The sequence below is a fragment of the Astyanax mexicanus genome, chromosome 3 (genome assembly GCF_023375975.1).
Source record: "Astyanax mexicanus isolate ESR-SI-001 chromosome 3, AstMex3_surface, whole genome shotgun sequence".
Classification (NCBI taxonomy): Eukaryota; Metazoa; Chordata; class Actinopteri; order Characiformes; family Acestrorhamphidae; genus Astyanax; species Astyanax mexicanus.
The window spans coordinates 22,309,039-22,323,474 of NC_064410.1; the positions used below are offsets into that span (position 1 = coordinate 22,309,039).

Here is a 14,436-nt window from a genome sequence, read left to right on the forward strand (position 1 = left end):
GCTAGCTGTACTGTTACTAGTTTGGATGTAAGAAATTGCTCAAAATATAATCAGATACATAGTTAAATTGAGTGAATATAGGGTCTAATTTACGGTTTCTGACGTATAATTTCGGCACTACACTGCTGAGGTAGTAATCAGATAAAAAACACGTCTGCTCCTCCCTGTAACTGACTGTAGCATGTGTAGTTCATGTTAGCGCTGTGTTAGGCTGTGTAGCCGCTCAGGTTTTGCCAGCTTCTTAGCTTCCATGGCTTTTGTCCTACTGTTGTTTTTAAACCTGGCTTTTGCTGACTAGCACTGACAGTGCTCTAATTTTACATGTTTCCTTAATATCTTACGATTTAATATCTCTTCCCTTCATTCACACATGCTGGGACACCATTTGCAGCACTGCCTCACATTCATTCCACTGTGGGGATGCATAATTAGGCCCTCACTGTAGGAGAACACTATACAGCACAGCATTTCTTTTTCTCTGCAAGAAAGGGCACTCTTTTGGAAGGCTCTTAATATTAGCTCCGTTTTCTACTGGAAGGGCAGACATACATTCACAGATGGCCACTTTAGACACATTATCTAATTTTCTTGATCTAGAGAGAACATCATTATTATTTATTGCAAGACGTGGCACCCTAGCAGCCACTCAATCACTATTTTCCCTGTGAGAAGCACAGCCAATAGGACACTTTGTCACTCTGCCACTTTGTTGCTAAAAAGGCAATCTAGTCTTATTCCAGGAAAAAGCCCACTGCTACAAAAATAAACAGCCTAGAGTGGAAGTAACTACTTTACAGATTCTAGTAATATACTACAATGATTTTGTACCATTTAACCAGCCAAAAGGTATATTCAGTACTCTGTATCACTATACTAATAAACTATATACAGCTGTATACAGAAATCAAATAAGAGACCACTTAAAAATTATGAGTTTCTTGGATTTTACCAAATTTGGCCTCATGGAGACACTCCCTGCACCATCTACTGGTCACATGACAGCATTACACCCAATGGATTGAAAACAAGATAGCAGGAATCCCGGTTATAAGTTTCTACAGCCAAGTCAGACAGAAACACGGGCCAGGTATGAAACTAGATTATTTTCTTACTGTAGAATAAAAAAAAGATTTATTTGCAAAAACAATTTCCTGTACAAAGATACAGTTTAGTTTTTTATACTTGTTAAGTCTTACATATCCTAAATAGCTAGGAGAAATTAAAAATGTACACCAAGGTCTCAGGAGATTAAATAAATAAATTAAAAAAAACTTTTTTCTGGCTCCTACAGGGACTGGAAGTGTCTAAAGCTGGGCGGTACCACACGTTTCCTTCCGAGAAGAATTTCCTGGAGATGAGTGACTCAGGTGCAGAATGTAACTCTGCTGTATTGCCGTTGGACAGTGATACTGATGTGCCTCAGACCTGTGCCTCCTACAAGCTGCTCATTGACTCCGACAGCCTTGCCGCTGTTCCCCCGACGATTTCCGAGGGCAACCCTAGCGCCACCTGCACCCCTGATTCTGTTGCCAGTGCCAGCCCAGCTACCCAGCCCAGATCTGAAGGTCACATGGATGGCGACTTGATGGCAGCCACCACCCCTGACCAAGCCCCTAAAGCCCAGGGGCTAGAGGCTGTGTTAACTTCAGCTCCAGCAACCAGCCCGGTGCGAGATACAAGCCAAGATGGCGCGCTGCTTGCTGACACAGCGGCCAAATTTGATCAGAGCAATGATGCAGATGGTACCACAACCTGAGAGTCTGCTTGCTGGCAAAAAAAAACACTTCAGAATATTCACTTCCACTAACCTAATCTGAGCCTGACCATTTCAAGTGCTCCCCTCTCTCTACCATAAGATTTAGAACGAATCACTGCTTGCATTGCTAAGGCTTCTCAGTAACACTGAGAAAACATTAATTTGCCTGGAGTTTTTTTTATATACAATGCTTTGACAAATATAGCACTAAATCCTAACCTATAGAATAAAACATTTAGAGCAAATACATAATAATGTAAAAAAGAGCCTTGCTGGATTAACCTTAAAGAACACAGGTCATGTGTTCGCTTCTGCACATTGCATGCATGTAAAATGCCCAGTTTTTTTTTATATGGATAAGTGTCAAATACTACAGTAGGGTGATTGTGTAGTGCATGTTATAACTTCAAACATTTCCAAATTCTCTGAGGCTGTCTGAAAAAAAAAGCATCACAAAAAGAGATAACTTCTCTTTTTAGCCTTTTTTGTATCATGGAACTGATCTTTGAATTTGTAATTGACCTTATGGCAACACTGCTATTTTGCCACAAAGGTCTTTATCCGTATCCTAATTGACACTTAATTTTTCTTCAAACAATGCTCAAAACTTACTTGTGACCCCAAAAAATAATGGGAGTGAACAAAAATAGATAAATAACTGAAACTGTAAAAAAAAGCCAAAAAAATAAACATCCCTGCTGAAAAATCCAGATCCAGACCAGACCAGATGCTGGTACCTGATTTTGGATTGTCACTGATTGTTGAAAAGCTGGTCAGGCAGTATCCACGCATGCTGGCAGGATAGATAATTAACCAGATCTTGAGCATCATAGTGTATGTTGGATTTAATTTGTGTCATGCTTGTTCATGCTGGTCGATCAGTGTGTTTAAAAGGCTTGGTCAGGCTTAGTTATATTGGTTGTTCCGTATGATCAGAGTGATCATGCTATACAGAAACATACAGTACCTGATGCTTGTCAACAAATACTGTAAGTTGGTCAACCAGCTTAAATGAGAACTAAAGTGTGAAACTGAGTTTCTGTGTAGTAAAACATGATAAAGAGTACAAATCTGTGTTGAATAGGCCACCTCCGACCTCCTGCAGCTTTCCAAGATTCAGTAAATTTATTTCATTTGTCCAAACACCCTTTAGACTGGGTGATACGGGGCATATTCTTGCCCCTGCAGATAAATCTATCCCATTGGTAGAATCCGGAGATCCCTGACGTTTAAAGTGAGGCATTAAGAACTTTAAAAGTGCACAAGAAGTTAAGATTAAGTTTCACACTGGAGTTCTCCTTTAATCAGCTTAATCATCTGAAGCTGGTCATGCTTTTTTTTCAGCAGGGGTAGATTTACAATGTAACCACCAAACTGTTTTTAACTGTTTGCTACAGATGTTTTAGTTGGCAACAATCTCACTGGTATTGCAATGTCTGTAGTATCAAAACATTGATAAAAAATTTGGAAATGGCTTTTCACAACAGTTAATCGTTTTGTATTTTAGAGTTTTGTTCTAAAAATTAATTCATTGCCAACCTCACCTCCAAAAGAAAGAAAGAAAAAATGTTCATAAATCAATTACATCAATACTTAACTCTATCTATCTATCTATCTATCTATCTATCTATCTATCTATCTATCTATCTATCTATCTATCTATCTATCTATCTATCTATCTATCTATCTATCTATCTAATTTAATGTACATCAGATCACCATTTAATAACTGGTAGATTCCTTCATTGAAACCTATAAGACATGATTTGCATTACAGAGATGATTGTAATGTCAGTTGGTATGCATGCACATTGCTCAAATATGTGAAATTTGGCATAAAGAAGAAAATAAGTAGCGTTTTTAATACAAGGTACACTTTCTGACTCAGTAATAGAGATATGCATAGTTTAGAGTACAGTTTACAACAGCAGTCTAAAAGACTTCGGTGCTCAGTTGTAGTTTAAAATAATGATTTAAAAAAAATTCATTCTGACTCTTGGTACAAGGTATTGTGAACTGCAAAAAGGGAGAACTGGGTATTTGCAATTGATTGCACTCTTTTTTTATTTTCAGAAAAAAGAGAATGTTCTTAAATTAATTTGAAGATTACCTCACCATTATCATCCACTAGACTATATGGACATACGTATTAGGACACAGCTCTTAATCACTGAATGTAGATATTTCACTTAGTCTCGTGGCCACAGATGAAAATAAATCAAGCATTAAGCCGTAAAGTCTCTAAAGAGCTTTTGTACAGATTATTCTGTTCTTGATATTCTACAATCAACTTTGAAATATTTCCTTTTTTAGGAAGCACAGCAACTCAACCACTGATACAGTCCAGTTCCTATTGCCCTTTATGTGCTGATAAGGCTTCAGACGCAGACTGCTGCATCATTAGCAAACGAGACAGATTTGTAAGTAGGAAGGTTGTTTTGTAATTTATGAAAAGTTGAAGTAGCAACAGTTGCTGGGAATATCACAACCTCACATTTCCTTTAATGTCTCCAGGGAACTACGAATATGAAAAGCACAATTATAATGGCAATAGTCTTTTAAGCCAATGGCTCTCAAACTGGTCCATGTGGATTCACAGGTCCATTTTTTTGTCAAAGGGGCCATTTGAGGTCCTTGAGAACCAGATAGAGAACTACTGTTTTAACAGATTTGTAGTTAATATAATGTTAATTTAATGATCTGTAAAAAGTTTAAGGCATGCATTACATGTTAGTTAGTTTACATAAAACCACTAAGGGCACTGGGGATAATCTTCTGAGAAAGGTACATCGGGATGTTTTGATTTAATTTGTTTATGGCAGGGATACAGTTCAGTATAAGTCACTATAATGTTGTGAACTGTCATTACATAGCAATAAATGTAGAGTTTGCCATGTAAAAATGTAGTATTATACAATGCAATGGAACAGAAATAGGTCTTACACTGGTAAGAATTTTTTCCTCCTTGTCTAAAGCCAAATAGTGATGGTATAGATACTAAGCAGACACAGAGAACTCCTTTCTACTATGCAGACTGAATGTGTAATAACAGGGCCATGGTAAGCAATATTGGTGCTAAGGCATCATTCACACACGCACACACATACTGTACATGGAGCAGATGTCAGTGTAATACTCTCACACACACACATCCTAAAGAAAGGCCCACTGACTCTTGTACATAAAAATGATATACTGCATGTAGGAAAAAGTATTAAGATTTTTCTAAATCAGTGATGGAAGATGTTTTGATCCTTCGACTGCTGCATTCTCCTGTTTTATTGCTTATGTACTATAGAACAATGAAATAACAAAAGGCACTAATAATATATATTTTAAACGAATGTTTATTTTCTTCTGTATTTACTAATCTCCTGCTTTTTCTCTGATAAGTACTGTCTTTCATGGGTCAATATCAGAATACTGTGCCTTTTTTTTTACCTCAAAACTTTCTAAAAATGAATTGAGATTTTAAAAATTTGAGTATACTACATAAAAAAGAATATTTTCCAAAAACCTTTTCCTTTATATTTTCACTTTTATTTTCTGACAAGCTGCACGACATATAATCGCCATTGGACAAAAACGTGATTGACTTGAGTTACAAGTATTTTTTAATTGTTCATGATGCCCTTGTTCTATTAACAATTATACAATTTGATATAATGAAATTATTTTATTGTGACAGGGGAAAAGACGTATTAAGTACTCCAAACCTAAGGAAAAGAGTAAAAAAATGCTTTGTCAAAAAAAGTGACTTGAGTAGAAGCTGAATTGTTCTTTAAGCTCCAGACTTAAATAGAAGTACTAAAGTATTCAACATTTGTGTACTCAAGTATTGCAGGTAGTTTACTGTAAAATGTAGTACTGAAGTACTGAAAGTAAAAGTACAGTACTGTGTTATGTATTTATTACAGAAAGCAGTGGAACGTTAGCAGCGCTAAAGGCAGAACAGGAGCAGCGTGGTCTTTTTATAAGAAAATAATACTCCAGTATATATTCAGTTACAACATTTAAGTACTTTTAGTTCTACTTTGTTACTATACATCTCTTCGTTTATTAATTACCAAATATGCAGCAAGTGTCTTCAGTCCCTTAAAAAACAGTGTGAATGTTGTGGTGTCACTGTGTTGATGGTTGATTTCTTAAAGGGGCGTAGTTATCCGAATATAACAGGGTGGACAGGGAATTCTCAGCCAGTTAAAACAGCTTGACGTTGTTGGGATCTGAGTGGTCCAGCGGGCTAACGCTGCCACTATGATCAGAAGATCACCGGTTTAAATCCTGTTCATGCAGCTTGCCATCAGCTAACGAAAGCCCTGAGAAAGCACAATTAGCCTTGTTCTATCTGGGTGGGTAGATGGTGCTCTCTCCCCACATCACTCCAAAGGGTCTGTGGGGAGAAGCCGTCTGTGAGCTGGTGTATTGGAACCGAGTCGCTGCCCTTTCCTCCGAGCTCTGGCCACTCAGCAATGTTACATCAGCAGCAGCTCGAAAAGAGATGGTGACTTCACCTGTATCGGTGGAAACGTGCTGGTTTTCACCCTCATGGTGTTGGGCCATAACTAGTGATAGGGGAAGTTCTGAGTGGGTTGGGTAATTGGCCTTATAAATTGGACAAAAACTTAAAATAAAATTATTATTAAGCTTGATATTGTTATGAAAATAGCTAAATTAAAATAAATTCAATGAATCAACCAAATCAATCAAAACCACAAAATCATTCAATTTAATAATTTGTATGAAATTCAAACCAAAAGGCACATTATACTGATACTGACCCTTATGCTTTTTTGCACTGGAAAACATTTAAATGCTTTTATTGCTGCACTTGAGAATGCTTTTGATACAAGACACTAAAAAGAAATAGCATCAAAACTACTTTTCAAGCTGTAGTTCCAGTTATATCTTTATCACACTCTTGTCTTCATTCTCTTTAAAAAGCTGCTGGCATAAACCTAGAAAATATGTTTCTTTAACATTCTAACATTATTTTAGCATGCTGTGAAAATTCACTGGTACAAAGGGAGGATATTTGCCTCATATGTCAGTGTTTTTTCTGTACTAATAAAAAGTAAAATGGTCTCTGAATGGTTGAAACATCTGCTACACAAATCAGGCTTGCATTAATTAGGCTTGTTAAGCACACAGGCACTTGACATGCAGAAAATTTTTGTAGGGTAATTGGAAAATGTTGTTCTCAGTAGAGAAAAAAAATGTTTATAATGATTCCACCAAGAAATGGAAGTACACATTGTTTGAGGCTGGCTTGCCTATTACTGCGTTTGTAAACTCGGTTGCAATTCTGATTGCTTCACTTGATTGCCTATGTACTGCTGAATGATATTCTATCACTTTTACATTAAAAATCTTTAAATGAAGTTGCTTGTTTTGTATACATTTGTGCAAACCACAACCACTAAAAGATTCCTGATTGGGCTATTTGCTGTATATTGACAGCTGTGTAGAGGCCAAGTTTAACATCTCAGTTTGTGCTATTACAGTATCAGTCAAAGGTTCGGACACACCTCTTCTCATTCAATGTTTTTTTTTTCTTTTTATGACTTTTTTACATTGCAAATATAATACTAAACACATTAATTAAATGAATATTAAATCTATAATCTACACATTTAAAATGTAAAAAAATATGCATTGAAGGGAGATTGCTGGTTTGAATCCCGTTCATGTAGCTTGCCATCAGCTGGCGGATCCCTGAGAGCGCACAATTGGCCTTGTTCTTGTAAATTGTGGAGAAAATGGGATAAAAATTAGGAAAACTTTTGTTTTCTTTTTCCCCCATATTTCATGCAGTTTACACAGCCAATAACCCAACCCACTGATTAGGATTCCCCCTATCACTAGTGATGCCCCAACACACCAGGAGGATAAAGATGCTTCCTCCGATGCATGTATCACCTCTTTTCGAGCTGCTGCTGATGCAGAATTTCGGTACAGACTCACAGACGCCTTGTGCTGACCAACATCACATATAAAAAATAAATAAATAAAAAATAATAACAATACCTTCTAAACTGCGTGCATCTATTTTATTTGATATTCAATTGTTCTTATTAGATTTTGTATGTCATGGTTTGTTTTTTCTTCTTTTACTTAATTTATTCTTATTTTGTTGTTATTTTATTTTTATTTATTTATTTATTTCATAACTTTTATTTTTGGCATTTATTTTTAATATTTACACTGATGCATGTTGTGGCGTGTTGAAACATTAGCTGGTGCTTCTGACAGGTCCTGACTGAGCCGCTGGTGTTGTGTCAAAAACTGAGTCGGAAGTGGCGTTCAGTCTCGCGCAAGGAAACCCGTCCCGGCGCGCCAAATTTCAAAGCACTTCCTGGGAAAAGAAGTCGAGAAGTGAAGAGCGGAGGAGCTGAATAAGAGCAGATTCTCAGCTCTACAGAAGCGCTGATCTCCTCTGCGTGGTACGTGGCGCTGGATAAAGCGGGGTTCTGCTGGGATGCTCGGTTAAAATGAGGACTCGCGGCTCGGTTAGGGAGTTATTTCAGCTTTTCCGCCGCTGGGTGTGCGGGTTTACCGAGAGCTCGCGGGCGGTGCTAACGCAGCCCGGAGCAGCTGCTCGCAGTGTTTGTTAGCCTAGCATTAACACTGCTGCTCTGAATAACCCGAGTCTAGAGGAGGTTAGTGGAGCCAGAGGCTTAATGTAGGACTGTGTTCTGGTTTATATCGCTCTCAGATAACTTTACCCTCTAATTAAAGCGAGTATTAGATTTTTTATTTGGGTTTTAGCGAGAGGAGGCTCGTCTGCTGAAGTTTGGTGTTTGGACAATTCAGCTAGTTGGCTAACAGGGGTCGCTAGCTGACTAGCCCTCCGTGCTAATCCAGGCTCTGCACTGAGGTCTGCAGCCTCAGCTAACGCTAACTCTGCTTAGATAGACATTTACCTAGATAGAGGACTGTACATACAGGTAAACACAAACTCACAGACTAACACCCAGCAGAGTATATTGCACAGTATATTATCTAGCTACGTTTAAAAAAAGATATATGGCACAAACTAATTGCAAACAATTAGTGGTTCATTTTGCCTTATGGTTCATTAATCATCACATTTTAACGCAATTTAAAGATAAACTGCCAGATTCAAATATGTAAAAATGAAGAAAAAAAAACGATGACAATTGTATTTTAAATTAGCAACTACAAGCTCTTTTTTTTACTCACTTGTATAGCTAAATATTTTATTTATATGTTTGAATACAGTTGCTACTCTAAAATCTTTCTTTTAACGTACTTATTTGCCCATATTATGTAATCTTCACTGTGAAGTTCGCAGAATAAAAGAGAATTAGCTACCTAGGGTTATACTGCATCAGCCTCATTCTAACTGAGATTTTTCAAAGTGATGTTTAGTCAACTTAAAGTGACAGGCCGTAAGTTTTAGGTGAGGATGTGTAATTGCACCCAAGATGCTTGAAAAGTACTTTTAGGCATTCCTTGGTAGACACTTGCTAGTTTTAGAAAATAATAAATAATTTTGTTGCAAATGCTTCTTGTACCCATGTGCAAATATAATATTTTTTATTTAGCTATTAACTAGTAGTTAAAAGTATTGAAACAGTTTGTTGCTACAGGCTGTAAAATTGTGCTAAACAAATTATCCCAAAAGAGCCAATGGTTACATGTCACAGACCATTTAAAACTGTCTAAAGTACCTTGCAGGGTAATGTAAATCATTTAATTCAGTAAGTCCCTACATGACGTACTGAATATCCTGAGTGCATTGCAGGACAGTGTGTGTAGGAAAGGATGATTATGTGACCTGTAGGTGTGTAGTTTATTTAAAAGTGTAATATTTCCTTCTACAGCTCTTTTTAAAGCTTTAATGAAATGTTTTTTACAATCCATAGAACTAGACCTAACCTGACGTCTAGGGAAAAAATAATATAAATTGCTGGAGTTTTAACCTTAAAATATTTACAGTCATGTTCCCACAGTATGAAAAAATATGTAAATGAATGAGCTGCTAATTGAATGTATCTGTATCAGTTTTGAATTTGGCATCAGTATTTAAACATTAATCTGGGCACTTATGGGTTCTTGTGTTTAATATTATTTCCTGTTTACTTTCTTTCAGAATGAAGACTGAGGGCTGGGTGTTACCTTGCCCTAACACCTCCAGACCTGCTAGCTACCACACACCAAGTCCTGCCACCACACACCCTCCAGTCAGCATAGCTATCAGTTAATTATCTAACTTAGCTAGATAATTACCATGCTATATAGATATGTACTCTGAACATGTGATACAGTGTCAGCACTGTCATGCATGTTTGTTATTTTAGGTGTAAGCATCACCACAGACTACAGACTGTCTACTTTTTTATGAAGAAGAAAAGAAACATTTAATCTGGAAAAATGGAGGGCTGTAATGCTACTTCATTCAGATGTTTGTGAGTCATAAGTCTCTGTTGTTAAGTGTAGTTTAGGCAGTTTTTTCTTTTTGGGTCCCCTGACAAAATGTTGCCTGGAGTCCAGCCGTGTTTTCAGCTTTTACGGATTGGCTCATCAGATATTGGAAATGGCCACACAAGTGGGGTATCTGACTCTGCCCGTGATCTGTACACGTTCCGGCCAGCACTTAATCAATCAGTGTTTCGCTTGGGACGGGCGGCAGAGTTGTGTGATGTCACTTTGGATTCAACAACAGTGTCTCGCATCCATGCTGAGCTACATGTTGAAAGACAGACGGATGCATCAGGAGAGGAGAGCTGGAAAGTCCAAGTGAAGGACCGGAGCAGCTATGGTTGGTGTCAGATACCAAATATTTTCGTGCTCCATAGCTAATCATTTAATCAGTTGTTTCTGATATTTTATGTACTTTATTGAGTAAATGTGGTCTTTTGTCTTTACTCTGTTACAGGTACATGGGTGAATGATGTCAGAATGGAGCAGGGTGCTTTGTTGGAGCTATTTGATGGGGATACACTTATCTTTGGTGGCCAGTCAGCTCAGGGGAGCCCAGAATTCTATTTCCTTTTCCAGAAGGTTCGGGTCCGTCCTGAAAACTTCGACGCCATAACAGTGCCAAAGGCTAACTCCTTTTCCTCTGACATTCAGAATCGGATCAGAACCAGCCTGGATTGTAAACCAGAGCCCAGTCTTGACATTTCCAAACTGTCTATCAACAGAGCTACAGTCATCCTCAATTCCATTGGCAGCTTGAGCAAGATGAACGGCAGCAACTGGACATTTAAGAAGGTTGACAAATCCACTGACCTGAATTCCACCAAATCTCCTGTATTTACAGCTTTGGTGCCACCTTCCACTCCACCACCTCTTCCTGCTGTTAAAACAGAAAGCTCCTCAAAATCTGTTCCACCATCATCTAAAAGCCGACGCAAGTCAGCGCACACGGTGCTCCTGGAGGACGACAGTTCGGATGACCCAGTCAGTCGTAAAAGTGGATTAGAGGATGCGAGGAAAGCCAGAGGTGGGAAGAGACGCAGGCTTTACAAGTCAGAGTCTGAAGTACTCCAGCCTCCGTTGTTGAAGACAGAGCTGAGCACAAGGCCGCAGTTTGAAGTTAGGCCTGTGATGCCGAAGCAGAATGGCATAATTTACAGTCAGTCGTCCAACGGGAAGTTTAACAATCCTTCTTTCATCACAATCCAAAAGCGTGACATTGGAAATATGGGCCATAACAAAGGAATTAATATTGTGACCTATCGACAGCCGAAACCTTGCACACCGGCTGCTCGTGGCAGACGAAGGGCAAACAGCTCTCCAGTGTGTTCCCCCAGATTGGTGAGAGGAGAGACGTTCCGCATCACATCTCCATCAATTAGACAATCAAAGGTAGAAAGAGAGAGGGGACAAGTTGCACGGATTGCTACCACTACTGGGTAAGTAAAGATAAAAAAAAAACAAAAAAACATAAGCTTTCTCATTCCTTCAATTCACATCATCACATGCTGTATTGCTCCAAATAAAAAAATAATGTAGGCTGTAGTTTTGTGATGATGATTAAATATTGTTATTTCCCAGCTCCAGCTTACAGACATGCTAAACTACATATCGTCTCTGTCCAATGTAAAACAAGTATCTCCAAAATGGCAACTTTGCAGGAGATAGATAAAACCTTAACTTTCAATTGAAGTCAATGTAAAAAGAGTTTATTTCAGGTCATTTTGAGTAATTTTTTTGAAGTATTGTTTTTTTCATCAAAAAATTGACACAGTGTAAAAGTTTGTGTCCAAATTTTGTAGTAAACTAAAAACCCACAACAATGGAGATTTTTTTTTATTGGACAGCAACGATACATAGTTACAGCATGTCATCTTATATTGATTAATTACTGTGGATATAAAACTGTAGCCTTATCTGAAACATAATCTTAATCATATTCCTCTCATTCTACTCTGCAGTAGACGACGTGGCAGACCCAGGAAGCATCCTCTCCCCCGCCCTTCCCTGCCTTCCCCTTCTTCCTCCTCCTCATCTTCCAGCTCCTCTTCGTCTTCGTCGTCTTCCTCCTCGTCTTCAGAGGAAGATAATGATGAAGATGAGGACATCGGTGGTGGAGTCCACGGTGTCGAACCCTGCGCAGCAGCACGTTGCCGTTTACCGCAACAGGACACTGTGCAGTGGGTGCAGTGTGATGACTGTGACGCCTGGTATCACCTTGACTGCCTGCCTCATGACCGCAACCGCGCCGCTTTCCTGCTGGACCCGAATGCAGACTTCCATTGTGGCTGCCGCTGAGCCTGAGGCCCTCTGACAAGAACCATGCAGGGATATCGAGGTTCTCTGTGAACTGGAGCATCCGGACACTTGTACAAAGGTCTGACGGGATGATAAATCTGACATGATACATAATTACAATAAGTAAAAACAAAAAAAAGATGGGGAAAGGGGTATTTTACTCTTTGTCACAGTTTGGCAACTGATATAATGGGTTTCAAAGGACTGACATCAAATCAGTGAATGAGTTCCATTGGTTAATGTATTGTAAAGGCACACATTGCAGAAATATTGAGGTTTTTTCCTTTTATTTTGTTGCTAAATCAGTTGCTAAGAGTTACACAATTGCTTACAGGTGGTTTCAGTTTTAGATCTGTATGTAACCTACAGTGAGCAAAGGAATTATATATATATTTTGCTGCTGTGGAAAAAAGAAAAACATGCTTTACAATGAAATTTTACACTTACAAATATATATAAATTGACTTAGCAATGTAAAAGTGTTGACCTTTTCTATTCTTCACATTTATACATAGCTAAACTAAAGGCATTGTTGGTTTTTTACTATAAATAGTGCCTCTAAAATGGGTGCTGGGTGACATCCATATGTATTACTTGTCTGTGTCTACATTTATCTTGTATTTGTTTTTATTTTTATTTGTAAAATGAAAGCCAGAGCAGATGATGGTTCAGAAGGTTTCCATCAGTGGTTTTCTAGTTCGTACAGTAGATCTACAATTCCACAACAATTTAAGTTGCTGTTTAGAAGCATTCACAAGCAGATGGTGTTCTATTTGCTATTTCTCAGTGGTTTGTTGTGTTTTGTGAGGCTATGTAGGTGGTCTTCCCTACACTCAGTTTTGCCCACAGACGACTACTCTGCCTGTAGAAGGGTCTCGCAAGCTGTTCTTGAGATGTTCATTTGATGTTAAAGGCCTCAATCAGGAAAACTGCAGCTTGCTACCAAGACCTCAACTACTATAATCAATATGTGTGCATTTACTGTGCTCTCCTGAGAGCTATCTGTGAAGATCTTCACAGTGCTCTCCCTGCACCCCACTTCCAGGCCTTCAGAATATACGTCAGTACTGGCTGAACAGTATCTACAGAGTCAAGGACTGAAGTTGATGTAGAAGAAGAAAAAATATAATGCCAAAAAAGCATTTTGTATAAATGTTTGATGTTTGACTGCTCACACAAATGTACAGTACTTTTGTAATTGGTATTAACATAAGCTTTTATGTTTGAGTTCTACTAACCTTGAGTAGGTGGGATTTTAAGAATAGAATTTATGGTATGAATGTAAATCATCTTTCACTGTCTTCACTTTAATGCTTTAGCTAAGATACATGACTATCTGCAGTCCAGTCACACCGTTGCTGTTTGTCATATGGGGTATCGGGAGCTGAATAAAAAGATTTAAAGGAACCATCTGTCAATTTTTGCCTGATTTTATTCTTAGATAGTGACAAGGAGGCAAGTATTAAAACGTTAAGATACTAGAGATCAGTTCTTAGAGAAGGACAAAGGAGATTCTCCATTAAATAAAAACATGTAGTCCAGGCTAGATTAATTCCCTGTCTGCGACACCAACCGTATGCCGTCAGGCTTATGGTTAAACCATACTCCATGCATTATTAAGACAAAAATACTAATGACAAGAATGTGGTTAAGATGTTTTAAGACTGGAAGGCGCACATATGTATATGCAATAATACACATTAGGGCATGTCTGTCTTAATGAATAAAAACATTTTTAAGGCATATATAAGGGCATTAAGGTATTTGTGGAGATATGCATCTTAAGATGTATCGACCATAATAACATTGTAAGATGCCACAAGATATAAGATGCATGCTATTTTTATATGCTATTATATTATTATATACTATTATAAATCTGCAGATCTTCAAAAAGTTTAAATATATAAGGCTCTAATTTGTCAAAAATGTCTCTC

The 14,436-nt window shown here is 38.0% G+C and overlaps 2 protein-coding genes across 3 annotated transcripts in view; both read left to right on the forward strand.

Moving 5' to 3' along the window:
• The window catches only part of LOC103034705 (uncharacterized), a 30,760-nt gene extending 27,364 nt beyond the window's left edge, over positions 1–3,396 (forward strand). For both annotated transcript variants that reach the window (XM_049476202.1, XM_022682987.2), the window contains exon 9: positions 1,292–3,396. In XM_049476202.1, coding sequence (XP_049332159.1) covers positions 1,292–1,756 — 465 coding nt within the window. In that variant the 3' untranslated portion in view covers positions 1,757–3,396. The remainder of the gene's footprint in view (positions 1–1,291) is intronic.
• A 4,681-nt stretch (positions 3,397–8,077) lies between these two features.
• tcf19l (transcription factor 19 (SC1), like) lies at positions 8,078–13,906 on the forward strand. Its single transcript, XM_022682989.2, has 4 exons — positions 8,078–8,199; positions 9,873–10,541; positions 10,659–11,640; positions 12,163–13,906. The coding sequence occupies exons 2-4, from the start codon at positions 10,256–10,258 to the stop codon at positions 12,497–12,499; spliced, it is 1,605 nt and encodes a 534-aa protein (XP_022538710.2). The 5' UTR covers positions 8,078–8,199; positions 9,873–10,255; the 3' UTR covers positions 12,500–13,906.
• The last annotated feature ends 530 nt before the right edge of the window (positions 13,907–14,436 follow it).

Bases quoted from the DNA above. Each gene is read 5' to 3' on its own strand.
- tcf19l (XM_022682989.2), top strand. From the start codon at position 10,256: ATGTTGCCTGGAGTCCAGCCGTGTTTTCAGCTTTTACGGATTGGCTCA. The intron at 10,542-10,658 runs GTTGGTGTCAGA...ACTCTGTTACAG, and splicing joins GAAGGACCGGAGCAGCTATG to GTACATGGGTGAATGATGTC. The intron at 11,641-12,162 runs GTAAGTAAAGAT...TCTACTCTGCAG, and splicing joins CGGATTGCTACCACTACTGG to TAGACGACGTGGCAGACCCA.